The sequence below is a fragment of the Sceloporus undulatus genome, chromosome 1, assembly GCF_019175285.1.
Source record: "Sceloporus undulatus isolate JIND9_A2432 ecotype Alabama chromosome 1, SceUnd_v1.1, whole genome shotgun sequence".
In the NCBI taxonomy this organism is placed as follows: domain Eukaryota; kingdom Metazoa; phylum Chordata; class Lepidosauria; order Squamata; family Phrynosomatidae; genus Sceloporus; species Sceloporus undulatus.
The window spans coordinates 288,038,098-288,055,650 of NC_056522.1; the positions used below are offsets into that span (position 1 = coordinate 288,038,098).

Here is a 17,553-nt window from a genome sequence, read left to right on the forward strand (position 1 = left end):
ACTCTCTCTCATCCAATCTCACATAGTATTGGAATTGTTGGACTAAAGTAAGCAGAAGACCCATATATGTTGCTTTACACTCTCTGAAGGAAAGTCTAGATAAAACATAGTCAATTATTTTTTACAAATTTGAAATCAACAGGTGGGGCATACCTTTATTAGGACCAATTACAATTCCACAATAGTATGCAAGGTTTTTAGTTCTTCAGAATACTTGATCAAGCTAAGTAGCCAAAAATGGGTTGGCAGGAAGGGATAGAGGTCTACCTTTTTCTTTTAACTGTCTTAAGCCATGAGATTGGTGATTAAACCCAGTACCAAGATGGAAACTGCAGGTTTGATGAGTCAGTGGTAGGTGTGGAGGTATTACAGAACATTGAGCAATGCCTTCTAAGATGAAAACAAAATGGTATTTCTCCATGTCTAAAAATACAAGTTAGTAACTCAAACATCTGCCTCTTGCCTTAGGCAAAACACTCAGGTTTCTTAGGTGGCATACAGCACCAGTACAAAGAAACAGCAGCTTTCATATAAGCAAAGGTAGAGATTAAACTTTAATCAATGTAATATGTTTAAATAAACGTTTAAAAATTGTCACACAAGTTGTTTAAGGTGTTCAGGAGGTGCTACCTGTCTAGCTATAGTTCTCTCCTTTGGTAGAATCTCTGTTGCCCAGTACAGTCCAGTGTAATCCACTCTGAACAATCCTTATCATTTAAACCCAGCTCACAGGAGTAAACTGTAATAGCTTGGAGATATTATTAATGGTTGTTTTACATGAGTTTATTTTTTATAAACTAAAAACTAAAAAGACACAAAAGATTGCAGCAACTATACAATAGCACTAATATCTCATGCAAGCAAAATAATGCTCAAAATTCTATAACATAGACTCCTACCATACATGGAGAGAGACATCCCAGAGGTCCAAGCAGGAATCAGGAAAGGAAGAGGCACTAGGCACCACATTGCAAACATATGATGGATAATGGAGCGAACCAGGGAGTGCCAAAAGAAAATCAGCATGTGCTTTATAGACTATAGCAAAGCATTTGCCTGCATAGATCATGAAAGGCTATGGAATGCCCTTAAAGACATGGGAGTGCCAACACATCTGATAGTCTTGATGAGGAATCTGTACTCAGGACAAGAGGTTACTGTCAGAACAGAACATGGAAAAACAGAATGGTTCCTAATTGGCATAGGTGTCAGACAAGGCTGCATCTTATCACCCTATTTGTTCAACTTACATGCAAAACATATTGTAAGAAAAGCAGGCTAGGACACAGAAGAAGGAGGAGTGAAAACAGGAGGAAGGAATATCAACAATGTGAGATATGCAGATGACACCATAATACTATCAGAAAATCTTGAAGACCTGGAACAACTACTGAGAAAGATCAAGGAAGAAAGTGCAAAGGCAGGCCTATTGTTGAACATAAAGAAAACAAAAATAATGACCACAGAGAACCTACACAAATTTGAATTAGACAATGAAGAAATAGAAACAGTAAAAGAATTCTCATACCTGGGATCAAACAATGATAAAAATCGAGACTGCAGCAAAGAAATCAGAAGATTAAGAATGGGAAGGACAGTTATGAAAGAAGATCCAAAAATGCAAGGATATACAACTGAGCAGTTAGAATCGTACAAGCCATTGTATTCCGTATTGCCATGTATAGATCTGGGAGCTGGACAATTAAGACGGAGGATAGGAGGAAAATCAAGTCATCCAAAATGTGTTGCTGGAGAAGAGTGCTAAGGATTCCATGGACAGACAAAAAGACAAATAAATGGGTCTTGGAGCAGATCAAGACAGAAATCTTCCTAGAAGCCGATAACAAAACTCAGGTTGTTGCACTTTGGGCACATCATGAGAAGGCATGAATCATTGGAAAAACAGTAATGCTAGAAAACATAGAGGGAAGTAGAAAGACAGGAAGGCCGCATGCAAGATAGATGGACTCTATTAGAGAGATCATGAGTATGAGTTTGCAGGAGTTGAGCAGAGTGAAGGACAGAGGGTCTTGGAGATGTCTCATCAGCAAGGGCGCCATGGGTGGAGATCAACTCAAGGGCAGGTAACAACAATTTTTTAAAAAAAACTATTGACTCCGGAACTGACTCCTTTTCTTTCTTAAACATGGAATCTACTTCATAATTTCAAATTCTATCTGTAAAATAAATACAAAATGGCAAGCATTTTACATCCTTTTTTAAAAAAACACAGTCACTTTCTCTGATGCCATGACAGTATAACTTCATGTTTTTTGGCACACTAAAGAAATACATACTGAACGTATGTGCACATATAAAAGGGCAAACATTTCCACATATTTCCCCTTTTATATGCTGGTATTATAGTGATTTTAAGCAATAAATCACCTTACCTTTAAAAATGTATTTCCACAGGAAAAAGATCTTTTCTGTTTCAAAGCCATATGTGTTCCCTTCTATGCTTCCTGTAACTAGGATCATAACTAGAATCATAATCAAAGGATTATCAAATATAGTATTCTTTTAATGGAAATGGGGCAAGGGGAGATGTCGACTCTTTAAATTTTTATATCATTTGCTCTTCATATTACTGAAATGCTCTTTAGACCTCATCCATGTGCTGCTGGGATGTATTAGTCACATAAACAGAGATAACACCTAACATGAATTAATAAACAGAATAAGAATGCAAGTTCTACCTGTCTTAAATACTTTCTCTAGGAAGAAGATTATACCACCTGCTGAACAGAAATGTAGAGAAAAAAATATTGAAAGGTGCCACCTCATCAAGTAGCATTTCTCTCTGATCTCCGAGAGAGAAGTTACAATTAAGAAAACCTTTGGGGAAGAGGACCAGTACAGGTAGCTTCTGCCCAAATCCAGTAGTTACTTCCTAATAGAAGAGACCTTTGGAATTATTTATATTCCATTGGTCCAATGGGCCTATTGTAATTGGAATTAACATTGGATATAGGCCTCTTGCAACTGAATGTCTGAAGCCCTTGGCAGGCAACAACTACACTTGGGAGAGATAGTGCAACATCTGTCATGGGAGCTTTCTTGACAGATTGTCCTCACAGTGGTTCTGTTTGGACTTGGTTGTTTTATTTTACTTGGATGCTGTGAAATGATTTCTTATCACCATTTCATATATCCTATGGGATCTTCCAGGGACCTACTTTGTCTTCTCATGCTGTTGAAGATTTACATGAAACCATTTAGTGAAGTAATCGAGAGATGTTAATTCAGGAACTACTCTGTGTAAAAGAGTATAGCAGCTCTACAGTAGATCATAAAACTGACTGCTTAAGTTCAAAAGATTTCTAGGGCCAACTGGATGCTAGTTTATTGGGAATAATGTTTTGCCTTGCACAGCTAGCAGTTCCCTTTCCCAGACAGTAGCCCCAGTGACATAGACAGTATGAAATGGGTGCTTTATAATCCTTTAAATCAGAAATGCCAAAGACTCCAGAGCTTTCTGTATGCAAAGCAGGTGTTCTGCCAAACTGAGCTACTTTCTTGGTCTACACCAAGCCTAGAGTGTGGGACCAATGCTAACTGAGAGAACCTCGGACTGGTAATCCAAAAAGTAACTTTTCTAAACTCTATCCCAAAGACTACTCCATGGCCTAGAAACACCAGCCAGTCTTGACGAACACTGGGGCTATCAGCAAAGGGATGTGAGCCTATGCCTGTGGATGGAAAGTGTGGCCTTAATACAATGTTTTAGACTACTAGAACAATCCTGATGGCTACATGCCATGCAGTTTGCCATGTGGTTTCCCTGATTTCCCTGTAAATCCAAGTGGGAATCAAGCATCTCTCTAGAAGTTAGACTACAACTTCCAGTATTCTTCACCATTGGCTACCCTAGCCAGAGTAACTAGGACTTTCAGTCCAACATTCTCTGGAGGGTCACATGATTCTCAATCCACTGCTAGTGGTCTCCACAAACTTATTTATTTAAGGGATTTATATCCCACCTTTCTCTCAAAATAGGATTCAAGGCAGTTTAAGATTCATTATACTGTATTGGGTTGGACCATAGGTTAACCTAGCCTTATACTGTCAGCTCTGACCAGGAACAGCAATCCATGATTTCAGTCAGTAATTTCTGGCGATGGTGGGGAGATTTTTGAGTTCAAAAATGGACATTTGACATCTGGAATTAAATCCTGTCATTTCCTTCAAGATGAATGATTGTGAATATAGTCCTTTAGGGGAAGTGTGACCCCGTCCAGGACTGGTGAGCCTAACCCCATACCCAGGTTAGGGCTACCTATCACGAGTACCTCCGTTTTGTTTGGATTCAGCTTAAGTCTATTCAAGTCTTTCTTGGCAAGATTTGTTCAGAGAAGGTTTGCCTTTGCCTTCCTCTGAGACTGAGATAGTGTTACTTGCTCAAGGTCACCAAGTGGGTTTCCATGGTTGAGCAGGGATTAGAACCCTGAGCTCCACAGTCATAGTACAACATTCAAGCTACTACACCATACTGGCTCTCTTCTGCCTGGTTTTCAAGTGAACAGGCCAACAACACTGGCATTTGGCCACCTTCTAATGGCAACAGCAAGGTCTGGATTTTCAATTAATGGTAGATTTGCTGTCTCAAATTTTCAGTGAATTGAATGACAGCAAACAAATGAATAATTTTAATAAGGAAACCTTTGGCCTTATGCATATGTAATCCAATATAAATCTAATCTCTGACCGCAAAACCATATGCACTGGCTAAACACAACTGTGTGGTTTGATTAGTTTCCAGCAGGATATTTAATTTTTAGCCATCCATTGACACTAACAGTGTACAAGCCATACATCTCCGGTGCATCCCTGAGTCTTTTATTTACATAATCTATTAACACTCAGCAAGGCATAGCAGGAGAAAACCATCAAGTGTCTGTTATAAGACCTGACACATATCTGTCTATGCATCTCTAGAAGTTTTACAATCTAAATTTGAGTAGGATGGGAAAGAAGGAAGTAAAGCAAAGATTAATGTGAACACAATACAGCAATATAAATTAAATTTCCTTTTCTTTCTTTCTTTCTCCCCTCCCCCTCCCTCCCTTCTTTATTAGAATGAGACATTAAGGAATCCATGCCAGGAGCAGGAGTTATGCAGTCCATGGGTTTTGTGTGATTATTGGAGGTCCTAACTTGCTCTTGGCCCCAACCCAGTGGGAGAGGGGAGCAAAACCCACTTTTTCAACCAAAACCTGCCTCTAGGGCATGCGTCTTTGCTCTGTAAACACTGTTTTCATGGTCCCACCTCAAAATAAGGTGGGTTATCACTTTTAAAAGTGAAATGTCACTTCTGATCACTACCAACTCTGATGATGGGTACCTATCCTTCAGGCCAAAGTTTCTTGTAAAAAGGAGGCTTGTCTCTCTGTGCATGTGCCTTCATGTCACCTATTTATGATGACCCCATGTATTTCATATGTTTTTCTTACACAAAGAATATGCAGAGGTGGCTTTGCCAGTTTCTTCTTGTCAAATATAGCCTACAGTACCTGGTATCCTTTAGTGGTCCCCATCCAAGTACTAATCAGGGCTTCCCTGCTTAGCTTCCAAGATCAAAGGGGATCTGGTGCCTTTAGGGTATTTAGGCCCAAAGGAGTGATTTACTGAGACAGAATTCGAAGGAAGAAATCTTCAAAATGACTTTGAAGCAAGAGGTAGCCATTAAACCTCACAAGTGTTCTAGGAGGATATTCCAGGCATAAATAAGAGAGGGGTTTGTGCGTGTGAATGTGTACTAAACCTGGATCACCCTTGCTATCTTGCTGACACTCTTAGATCAGTATCTTAGGCCTTATATGTCTACTTGACTACTCAGAGCTATAAATCTGATGGGCATGAGGGACAGGGCCTTCACAGACGTGGCACCCTGCTTGTGGAACTACATTCCAAGTTATTTCTGCCATGCCCTATCATTTCAGACCCTGAGGTGGACCCAGAAGAGTCACTTCTTTACCATTGTTCTGTAACAGAGTTAGAATTTTACTGGGTCACTGTGTATTTCTAACACTTCATTCTTACTGTAATTTTTATTGTTCTGACTATTTTATTTTGCATTGGTGGGAAAGAGTCTATCCTAAAAAGTGGCTTATAAATCTTAAAAACACAGTGCAATAAACTCAGTAAGGATGTGAAAGAACAGTATTCATTTCTTGCATCTTCACCCTGCATGGCAGTTTCCACATCCCCTTCCATCACAGAGACCCAATGGCCAGATTCATCACCGGACTCCATATTGCTATGTTAGAAAGCTTACTTGTCTTCCTCTGTGGCTCAGGTTTTCAGCGAACACAATGCTTACTGTGATGCCCTTCTCATTCCTGTAATTTTGCTTGCTCTCCTCATTTTATGCTACTGCTAAGTGGTCGACTTGAGATCTCTTATATTTATTAGGCAGGAGAATCAAGAAGTGAGAAGCAGAAATATACTCAGGTTCTGGACACCAGATACCCAGATACTTTGCTCTCTGCTCAGGCACTAACTTTTTAATGCCCGCCCAGAGCACATGAGAGTAATTTAGTAACACCGGTGAAATTAATTCCTAGTTCCTGTGAGCTGTGAGTGCAAGAGTGCACAGAGCCAAGGTGTAACTGTGTCATCACTGAAGAAGCTGACCAGCTTGCTAACATCATTTCTCCAATGAGCTAAACCTCACATTAGTCTCATTCCCAGTGTATTTGTGTTTTACAGTTTGTATGCATTGATGGTGTATTTCATTACAGACTTTTGCCATGATCTTTCCCTATCTCTCTGCTGTAGTTTAGGATATCAAAAGTCTCCTTTATCCTACTTTTCCTTATCTTTTCTGGACTTTGGAATTTTTTCTTCTTTAATAATCAGGACTGCATGTAGGTTGTGATTCCATAGAGATGCAGGGAAAGTGTAAGTATGGTATAATTGGAAGTAAAATCTAGCTTTTACATTTAAAGAAAACAAAAAACTACTATAGTTCTTACTAAGGTAAGGAACTGCCTGAATATATGTAATTCCTGCAGACATCTCAGAAGTTCAGTGTTCTGAACTGCTGAATTCCAAACCCTCAGCTCAGTTTGCCACATTAATCAATCCAAAATAAGACAAACTGTGCAGATTTCCTCATCTGGCAAACTGTTTATGGCCTACATTCAATTGCTCCTCCCAGGTGAATAGAAAGTTAACATTTACATAAATTCCATTGATCCCATTAGTCTACTCTAATTGGGACCACCAATTTGATTTAGAATTGTAAATTACAGGCTTTGAATTGCCTGAGTGAATATTATTTTTTGTTTGTTTGGTCTTTTTGCCAGAGACGTAAACAAAGCATTAATTAACCATTTAATATCTGATGACTAACAAAGCACTGCTATGAAATTAAGTGTAGAGATGATACTGAGGAATCCCATAATAGTTTCAACATTTTCTTTTATACTTTTTATAATACAATTTTGAAAATTTTTATGAAGTAACCAAGTGCTTCAGAGAACCACTCTACCTGGGTGGACACAATCCAGACAACAATAACAATAAAAATATGGAAGAGAGGGGTATCAAAGCTTGAGGGCTGTGAAATAGGATGTGATTAATGGCAAGCTAAGGTCTCATGATGAGCCAATGTAGTGTAATGGTTTCAGTATTGGATTAGAACTCTGAGAGACCCAGATTCAGGTTCTCATTTAGCCAAAGAAACCCACTGAATGACCTGGGCCAAGTCACACTCTCTCAGCCTCAGAGGAAGGCAACAGCAAACTTCCTTTAAATAAATCCTGCCAAGAAAACTTTATGCTTGAGTCACCATTACTCAGTCAGTTGTTAGGGTTATTGTTGTTGTGGTTGTTAAAAACAGTAAAATTAGAAGAGTACAGAACCCCCTTACACACTCTTTAAAAACTTTCTGTTGTAAAAGCCTGTTTGAATAAAAAGGCTTTAGCCTGCCAACAAAAGGACAACAAGGAAGGGGCCATTCTGGCCTCCCTGGCAAGGGAATTCCAGAGTCTAGGGACAGCCACTGAGAAGGCCTTCTCTCATTTCTCCACCCTGTGGTTGTGATGGTGGTGGGACTGAGAGAAGGGCCTCTCCTGATGATCTCAGACCCCTGGCTGGCTTATAGAGGGAGATATGGTTTGCTGTTGAAGGCACATCACACCAAATGTCCCATCTTGGTCTTGTAACTGATCTTAAGGATGATTACATGAATGCAAATCCCACTCAGTTCAGTGGACCTTACTGCCCAGTGTGCCAAACACTGTTGCATTTCTCATAACAAATATTTGTTGAATTGTGCCTTCTGTGTACATCTCCTATAATCTATGTGAGGTTGAATTTTAATATAAATAACAATGCAGAAAGTGAGTGTTCTGCAAGCAGGATTCACCTTTTGATAGTATACAGTATACATATCTGTAGTATTCTGAATCCATGTTTTTGTTGGAAGCAAATGAAGGGCTCTTTTACATCGATTTAAATAATTGTGTTTAGCTAGCTCCATGAACTTTGTGATCTTGACCAATTGGCATGGTTATGTGATCATAGAATCATAGAATCATAGAATCATAGAGTTGGAAGAGACCACTAGGGCCATCCAGTCCAACCCCCTGCCATGCAGGAAATCCAAATCAAAGCATCCCTGACAGATGGCCATCCAGCCATCTGATATTTGGGATTGACATTCTGAAGAGTCTTCAGAAAAGTAGGTTGAAACAGGATGTTGCACATCACAATCTGGAGATATGTCAAAACACACACAACAAAGCCATTTCCAATGTTCCAAAAAACGAAAGCCCCCCCCCCCCAGCCCATATCTTAAAGTCTACCATCTAGCACTAAATCCAAGCAACCACCAGTAGTAATCCCATGCATGGGATTACTGCAGAGAAAATGGTGCTTTATACCTGTGGTGGCATTCTCAGTGATGAGGGGTTATGGGGGTTTCAGTCTTACAATATGAGGAGGAGTAGACGTTACCAATACCCATTGTAATTTTTCTAATTCACAGGTTTGCTTTTGGGGGGATGGATACTACATTCACACATAAAATAGATTATCTTGTGCATCCAGAGCTAACATGTAGTCAGGAATTCAGAAACATATTGCTATGTAATCCTGGGAGGGGTTTTTTGAATTCTCATCCAAGGCATTCTAGTGCCTCACCAGACTACAAATCCTAGGATTACATAGGATGGAACCATGACAGTTAAAGTGAAATATTAGTACTATAACTGTGTGGTGTGAATGGGAATAGGATTTAAAAAAAACACTGTGCCTTGTCTATGAGTTCCATTCTGTTTTAAATGATAGCCAGTTTTGGATTTGTTTGGGTTTTTTTTTTTTTTAAACCAAGCTCTGGTCTAGTTGATTTCAAGTTGCTTCCTATTCCTTTGGGAATTGGAGGAAGGGGACTGGAGGAGAGGGGAAACAGTAGAACATAGGTAACTAGGAAACACACATAAACACAATTAGACATAAAATGCTGCTTGTAATATTAGACATGACCTCAGCCAATTAAAAATATTAATAGAAAAAAAAATACTCTTGCCAAACCTGAGTTCATTGACATCACTGTCATTCGTATCATCAGGATTAATGTAGATTTCCTGATGATAAGAAAAAAAATGAGAAGCCATCTCTTTCTCCCCCTATTTTCCTTGACCTCTTCTCAGAAAATCAGGCTGGGATCAAATCGCATTAACCAAACAGATGGTTATAAAGATAGTGAAGGAAAGTTTGTTTTTATTTTTTTTAAATAAGAAAACCCTGGATAGCTGTTACATATAGACTAAATGTGTGTCTCTTAAAGGGCAGGGGTGTTTAATTTGAATTAGTTAAGTTTTCCATTTCTATGAAAAATTGTGCTAATGTAAGATTACCTATGCATTGCATCATATCATTATTGTTGCTGTGAGCCTTCAAGTTATTTCTGCCTTATAATGACCCAAATGCAACCCTATCATGGGGTTTTCTTGGCAAGTTTCTTCAGAAGGGATTTGCCATTGTGCCACATCCTTTGAGGCTGAGAGGGTGTGACTTGCCCAAGGCCACCCTATGAGTCTCCTTAGCTGAGTGGAGACTTGAATCCAGGTCTCTAGAGTCATAGTCAAATATTCAAACCACTACACCCCACTGACTCACTATATCCTGTTAAAAAGAAGCTGCTTCTCAATGTTGGAACAGCTGCTCAGCATGCAGAAGGGTTCACATCCAGCCCTGAGCATCTCCAGTGAAAAAGAGCTCACATCAGAGCTTAGAAACATTTACCTCTCTGGATTTCCAGAATCTTCCAGCAAGTTCAGGAGAGGCGGGAAGATATAAATAAAAACTATTATTATTATTATTATTATTATTATTATTATTATTATTATTATTATGGCAGCCTTGGAGAGCAGTGGCCAGCCAAAGAGACCCATCTCTATCCCACTACTTCCCTGTAAACATATTGGACTGCAACTGTTATCAACCCTTGCTAGCTAGGCCTCTGACCTTGATGGGTAGCTGTGATGGAAGTTAGAGCACAACATGCTTGTAGGGTGCCAGGGTGAAGAAGGGCAGTGTTGGGCTACATCGAGGATAGGAATCATACAGCCCTTTGAATATTATTGGATTACAATTCCCATCAACCCTTGACAGCATAGCTGATGGTGAAGAATTCTGGATGTTGCAGTTCAACAACACTTTAGCAGATCACATGGTTCCCATTACTTGGGTACCTGGCCATTGTGACTATAAGGCAGACAGCCAAATGTGGGAGAAATGTTCTCTACACCCCTAAAGAACATTTGGACATTTTTGAGCAAGACTATTTTTGGAGCAAGACCCTGGGGGGCTTCGTGCAGCCTGTGGGCTGCTCTTGGCCCAGTCCTGCTTTAGTATAAGGTACAAAATAAAAAGCAGGAGCTAACTTTGCTAACAGACTTGTGGCAGACTTCACATTGAATTAATCCAGAAATGTCCTAATGTTGTGCCAGCCTGTTGGTTGATAACCCAGGTGTGTATTCTGCCTGTCCCTCTCTTTGCTCATCTCATGGACTTAAACTCTGATTTTAGTATTCTTAAGAGATAGAACCAATCTGTTCTGTCAGTAGTTGTGTGTTAGCAAAACTAATCCAGACTTACTTTCAGGGAAGTGCAATAGTTCTCTATTTATTTCCTGCCACCTGGATATGTTTTCTCTTGTCCTGGCCTCAGTGACCAGGGGCTAAAAGATGAGTGGTCTTGCCCCACCTAAATACACTGAAGGCAACAGATGCCTTCTGGTTTTAGATGCTCAGAAGGGTTTGGCCTGGTTACAACTGGGTTTGGACTGGTTAGTACTTGGAACAGGATCTGCCAGGGAATACCAGGTGCTAAAGGCTATATTCAGAGGAAGGCAATGGCCAACCACCTCTGAGTATGCCTTGTCTCAGAAAACCCTGACATCCATAGTTTTGCCATAGGTTGACAAGCAACTTGAAGGCACACATTTTACTAATTACATGAAAGAGGTTTTAATTTTCCTAATTAAAAGGCTACTTTATTCATAGGGAGGAAAGCTCTGTTACTATTGCCAAGAAGCCAGAAGACATATTCTTTATCTTGTTCATTAAGGAAAAGTTTTAGGACCATTTTACATATAAGACTTGTTTTTTACACTGTCACTTACTGTATGTGGAAATGTGCAAATCCTGTTGGTAGCCTGCCATGGGTGTCACTTAATCATGGCACTCTTTAGCTGATGCTACTACAGCAAATAAGCACTCTAATGTAGAATGAAACTGGGAAAGTGGAAATTCTGTGTTGTAATTGTGAAGCGTGTAAGAGTCCAAGGTGTAAAGACCAACATGCAAAGTGTGTCCAATCCATGCCCAGTCTGGATAGTGGCAGACCAGAGAAAGTCCACATAAAAGAACCCCTTCAGTAGATTCCTTACATGTCCTTATTTCATAAGTATTCACATGTAAATATGCAACATGGGGGCCAAACAGCTTGTATATAACATGTCAAAAGCATCTCTCATTTCTCTCTTATAGTGTGTATATGCCTTCAAGTCACCTGTTGACTTACCGTGACCCCCTGAATTTGATAGGGTTTTCTTAGGCAAGGAATACTCAGGTAGTTTTCCATAGCTCTCCTCTGAAATACAGCCTACAGCACCTGGAATTCCTTGGTGGTCTCATGTCAGAGTACTAACTAGGCCTCACCCTGCTCAGTTTCCAAGATCAGGCAGGATCTGGTGCCTTCAGGGTCCGTAGGCCTCCTCTCTTTTTGGTAGCAAACCAAATGTATGTACTGTATCAAAGAAAAAACCAGCTGTGATCTGAGAGAACAACACACAAACATCTCTCTTTGTGATGACCGCATTGGTGGCATCAGGTGAGGAGCAGCAAAAAGCAATGCTTCTTATTTCTGGCTTTGTTTGAACAAACCCTGGGATATGAGAAACAATAAAAACAAAACTGAAATGATAAGATGCCTTTTGACCAACCCATTTCTCCAGCACCTAGAAATAACTTGTCTACATGTTTGTGGCAGTGGGCGCTGACATCTTTGATGTCAGTGGGATGGTAGATTTGCTCTAGGTTTTAGTTTGACCTTTAAGGAGCTGTCCAAGGTGCTTAACCCTATTCCCAGCCTATAGATTCAGGCAAGATCTCAACAGGTGAGAGACTCCACATCACCTCTCCCTTCTGGGGAGGATTGGACCTGTTGAATGTCTGCCTTCTACACTGCTGCTTTTGGGCAAATGAACCTTCCCTTTCAAAAGTGGCAAACTTACCTGAGCTGTGGTCACCACTCTTTGTTTAATGAAGATATTTATCTGCTGCAATCAGAGGCAGAAGGTTCAGCCAATGTCTTCCTGGCCACTCTGTAAGCATGGTTTATTTACAGCACACATACACACACCAATGTTCGCTGGGGTCAGGGGCACGGGACCCCTGTGAAATGGGGAAAAACACAAATTAAAAAAAAACATAATTTATTTGACTTGAGAGAACATCTCTTTAGGACTCTCTAGGCCCTCCAGCACACTTCTATGGTCAAGAATTCCTGGTTCTCACTAGGAATTTCTAGGTCCTCCAGCACAACTTCTGGTGGACATTGACCATAGAGTCATGCTGGAGGACAGAGAGTCCCAGAGAGAACATATTAATCAAATCTGTGAATAATCAGATACACAAAAGTCAAAGTCGTAAATGTGGGGGTCAGACTGTAAAGAGCTTGGCTGATCATTATGTACAGTATATCTGCATGGGAGCTCGGACATTTCACAGATGAAAAGCAAGACACTTATGGCGAAGCAACATCGGAGTGTTGTCAAGATTACAAAAGTCATTAATGAGGAAGACCACACAAGATAGGAGAGGCTGATGCAGTTTGCTTTTGCCAGAGCCAACTGGGAAGGGTGCAATTCTGCCCTCCTTCTCTCCTCTGCTTTCAGCTGAATTAGTTGAGAGCAAATTACTTTTACACTTTAACCCAAAGCACAAAGGAGGGAGAAGGAAAGAGAAACTGGAACCTTTTAAAAGCAGTTGAAAAGTGTGGAAACGGGATTAAAAGGGAGCATTTAGAGGATACAGGAGAGAGTGAGAGATACATACTTCTCTTTGAATCTCAGAAACTCTGTCAAATCCATTCCTTCCACATTTTGATGAAAGGGCTTGGTTTAATCTAGAACCAGCCTTAAAATACTTGCAGTATTTCCTCTTTGTTTTCCTTCCCACAAATCAATACGGACCATTCAAAGTAAAACTGGCTCTGGAGATGGTTGGGAAGAAGCCATTACTGGAACTTCCCTTTCTTAGGCTGCGGTTGAGAAGGAAAAAATAATAAAATGAAATAAAATAAAATAAAATAAAATAAAATAATGACTTTGGCAACCCAAGTGCACCGCTGCAGTCTGGCTCAACGCTATGGAATTTGGGCACTGGTAGTTTGTTGTTTATAATATTGTAGGGTCTGTAGTGTTGTTGTGTTGTTTGTAGTGTTGTAGTTTGTTGAATTGTTTGTTGGGCTGTATAGTTTGTTTGCGGTGCGTCTTGTTGTAGAGTTTGTTTGCCGTGTTGTGGTTTGCTGAGGCTCTGGCGCCTGGAATTCCATAGCCTTAAGGTGTGGCAGCTAAAGCGGGGGTCAAACCGGATTATTTCCACAGTGCAGCTGAGCAGAACTTGAAAAGCCACTACACGGTTAAGCTTAAGGCATAATATCTGCTTTTCTCCTCCCAAATGGGGAGGATATTTCTGATTGGGTGCCCTGCCTGAAGGCTTCCCACCCAAAGTGTCCTCCTTTGCAAAGGTGGACCCTTGCTTGCAGGCGAAAGGGAAAGGAGGGAGAGAGAGAGAGAGAGAGAGAGAGAGAGAGAGAGAGAGCTCCCCTGGGGTGGCTGCCGGCATGAAAGCCCTCTGCCCCCCCCCCAAAAAAAAGGAAGGCTCAGAGGGAGCTCACGGACCCCTCGACACCCGGTTTCCACTATCAATAATTTAATCTCTGTTCGCTGTACCAACAGCGGAGGAAGAAGAGGGATTAGAGAGACAGATGAGAGAGATTAGAGAGAGAGAGAGGTAGGTAAGTAAATTGGGAGAGAAAGAGAGAGAAGGTGGTTAGGCAGATAGGTGGATCAGACAAACAGGCAGATAGGAAGAGAGAGAAAGACAGAAGGTAGATGATAAATTGATTGATCGATCGATAGACATATAGATAAAGTAGATTGATAATAGACAGGCAGACAAGACAGATACTCAAGCAAGCAGGCAGATTAGAGAGAGAGAGAAAACTATAGAGAGAGATGATAGAGAGAGAGACGGATTAGAGAGATAGATACATAGATTATAAGGAGAGAGACATATTAGGTAGACTGATAGACAGACAGACAGGATAGAGAGAGATTAGATAGATAGATAGATAGATAGATAGATAGATAGATAGACAGACAGACAGACAGACAGACAGACAGAAGTGCAAAGGTGGCGGCTGCTTGGAAGGGGTTTGGGGCTGAGAAAGCGTGAGGGAGTGTCTGTATCTGACGGGGGCTTTCTTTTCCCGGCCCAGCCCTCGCCCCCTGGACCCCGTGGGGCTTGCGAGGGGTCCTCCCTGGGGCCGGCGCCTGGATGCTGGCTGTGGGGGTCTTCCGGGAGGAGGGCGCCTCCGCCTCCGCCGCCGCCAGGTGAGTCCGGGGAGGGAGGGAGGGCAGGGCCCTTCTGCTGGCTGCCGCGGGTCGGGGCTCCGGGCGCCAGGTAAGGCGATCCTGCCGGCTGCGTCCCTCGAGGCCTCCTCCTCATGAATAAAGGATGCGGTGATTATCTTGATTGCCTCCCGCAGAATGCGAGCCAGAGGTCAGGCAGGGAGCCAGGCGCAAGGCAAGCGGCAAGGCGGGAGGGAGCCAGGGCTGCAGCCACACCGGAGGAAGGACCCGGCTTGGCGCCGCTTTACGTTGTCTGGCTCAAGGCGATGAAACTCTGGGAGTTGGAGTTCCGCTCTGCTCCGGGCCCAGAACAAACTCCAACTCCAGAATTTCATACAAAGAGTGAAAGCGGTGCCAAACCGGGTTATTCCTCCAGTGTGGATGCAGCCTTGGCATCTCCCTTCTCCCGCGCCTGGGACAAATAAAGGATGCGGGTGTCGATGGGCGGCTGGGTCTTTCTGCCCCCCAAAACTGCCTTTCCCCGACTTTGGAGGAAGCCTTTTAAGAACCCCTCTCGCCTAGTCTTTGGGGGCATTCCCAGCCTCGGGGGGCATCTGCCTGGGAGAGAGAATGCAGTTGGGCCACGCGGCTCCGTCCTACGGTCCTACCCAGTTCCTGGGATGTGTAGTTTGTTCCCGCCACCCAAGACGGAGCCTCCAGCCCCTCCGTCCAGCAAAAGTTTGCCAGGCGAGGAGGAGGAGGAGGAGGGCCCCCAAAAGTTGGCCAGGAGGGGAGGCCCCCGCTTCGAGGCCCCTTGGGCCTGGAGAACAAGGAGGACCCTGCTGGAAGTGGCTGGAAGGGGGGGGGGGCTGCCCTGGGGAAGGAGGAGGGCCAAAAGCCTGGCCCGGGAGGAAGAGGAGGAGGAGGAGGAGGAGGAGAAGGCTGCTCATGAAGCTTTGATGAGCCACCTGAGCCGCGGCGCTCTCTCCTCGGAGGAGGAGGTGACTCTCCTCTGCTCTGCTCTGCTCTGCTCTCCTCCGCAGGGAGCAGCCAGGCTTTGCGGGACGGAGAGGTAGCAGCAGGGCCCCAGGGGAAGGAAGGGGCCAGGCGGGGGAGAGGGCAGGGGCCTGGGGCCACGGGAGCCGCTGGCCCAGGAGGACTTCCAAGGCGCCCTCCATCAGGCGGAGCAGGAGTCAGACATCCAGGCTGGCCGGGCGTCCTCCTTTTCCCGGACGGGTCCTCCATCCCCCTCCCCCCGCCTGTCGTTTTGGACTGAGAAGCCTGGGGCTGTGCGTTGCGATGAGTGTGTTGGACGCTTGTGTCTCGGGAGCCTGGTCCTCCTCGGGGGTCGGGGGCAGCAGCAGCAGCAGCAGCAGGAGGAGAGAGGCTGAGCGGAGAGGGGCCCCGACGGCTGGGCAGAGGACAGGCTCTGGGCAGGGAAGGCGGCCGGAGCCCCCCATGGAGCTTGCCTCAGTTGGGGGTCCTCCGGGAGGGAAAGCGGGGTAGGCGCCTCTCTCAGCCCGCCTTGAAGGAACAGGGCCCGCTCCCGCCTCCTTCCTTTTTTCCTTCCTTCCTTCCTTCCTTCCTCCCGGGGCCCTCAGCCACTTGGGGAGAAGCAGGGCTGCTAAGAAAAGGGGGCTCCCTGGCCAGCAGCCCAGTGCCAGCCGCCCCCTCCTTTGGGCCCCTCAGCTCCAGAAGGATTGTTATTCTCCTGGAAGGTCCTGGGTTTTGCGGCCAGGCCCCACCTGGAGATCAAGGCGGGAGACTGGCCCGAAGAGGCCGGGGAAGGGCCTGGCGGCAAGGGAGGCAGGGGAGAGGAGGGTGCCCCCTGCTGGGCAGAGCCAGGCGCCTGAGGCGGGGGACACAACTCCTCCATCTCCCCTTCCGTCCGGGAGGAATGCCATCATGTCCTCCGTTTGGAGCAGGGCTCAGAAGCATGCCTTTACATTTATAGGAGAGTTCCTACATTTTCCGGACTGTCCTCCATTTTTTCCTCCGCTCCGCTCCGGGCCCACAACAAACTCCAACTCCCAGAATGCCATAGCAGCCTTGAGCCAGACAAAGGTAGACCTTCTGGGCTGCTTCTTAATCATGCCCAGAATGGAGGGCATGCCAGAAGAATGGAGGACGCTGCCCCAGGAAAGCCCCAAACACTCCCAATGGAAAGGTGCCCAGGAGGACTGCTCCTTTGAGCCCTGCTCCCGATGGAAGAAGGCCTGCCCTTGAGGGGTCCCTCTGGAGGGAAGGCAGGCTGGCAGGCTGGCAGGGAGGAGGAGGAGGAGGGCCCTGGCTTCCCTCGGGGCTTCGGGAAAGGCTTTCCGGGGAGAGGCTTGGCCCGAAGGAAGAAGCCCAAAGACGGAGGAGGGGGCTGCCTGGCTTTCTGGTCGCTCTTTCCCAGCAAATGGCAGGCGGCGGAGGGGGATCCGGATGGTCCTCGGTTGGTTGGCTTCCTTGAATGGCCA

The 17,553-nt window shown here is 44.0% G+C and overlaps 1 protein-coding gene and 1 long non-coding RNA gene across 5 annotated transcripts in view; one reads left to right on the forward strand and one right to left on the reverse strand.

The window, feature by feature from the left end:
• The window catches only part of LOC121936988, a 31,031-nt gene extending 13,713 nt beyond the window's left edge, over positions 1–17,318 (reverse strand). Inside the window, exons 1-2 of the long non-coding RNA XR_006105065.1 lie at positions 17,058–17,318; positions 12,749–12,908 (exon numbers count right to left, since the gene is read on the reverse strand). This is a non-coding gene — a long non-coding RNA (uncharacterized LOC121936988). The remainder of the gene's footprint in view (positions 1–12,748; positions 12,909–17,057) is intronic.
• BDNF (brain derived neurotrophic factor) overlaps positions 14,292–17,553 on the forward strand; it is a 62,098-nt gene continuing 58,836 nt past the window's right edge. Inside the window, exon 1 of one of the 4 annotated variants that reach the window (XM_042479020.1) lies at positions 14,292–15,133. Coding sequence is in view for 1 of the 4 variants with exons in the window: in XM_042478929.1 (XP_042334863.1) it covers positions 17,493–17,528 (36 nt within the window). In the remaining 3 variants the exon portion in view is untranslated. Of the gene's footprint in view, positions 15,134–16,026; positions 16,164–17,351; positions 17,529–17,553 lie in introns of those variants that run through there. The other 3 variants (XM_042479194.1, XM_042479281.1, XM_042478929.1) reach the window with 3 other exon arrangements.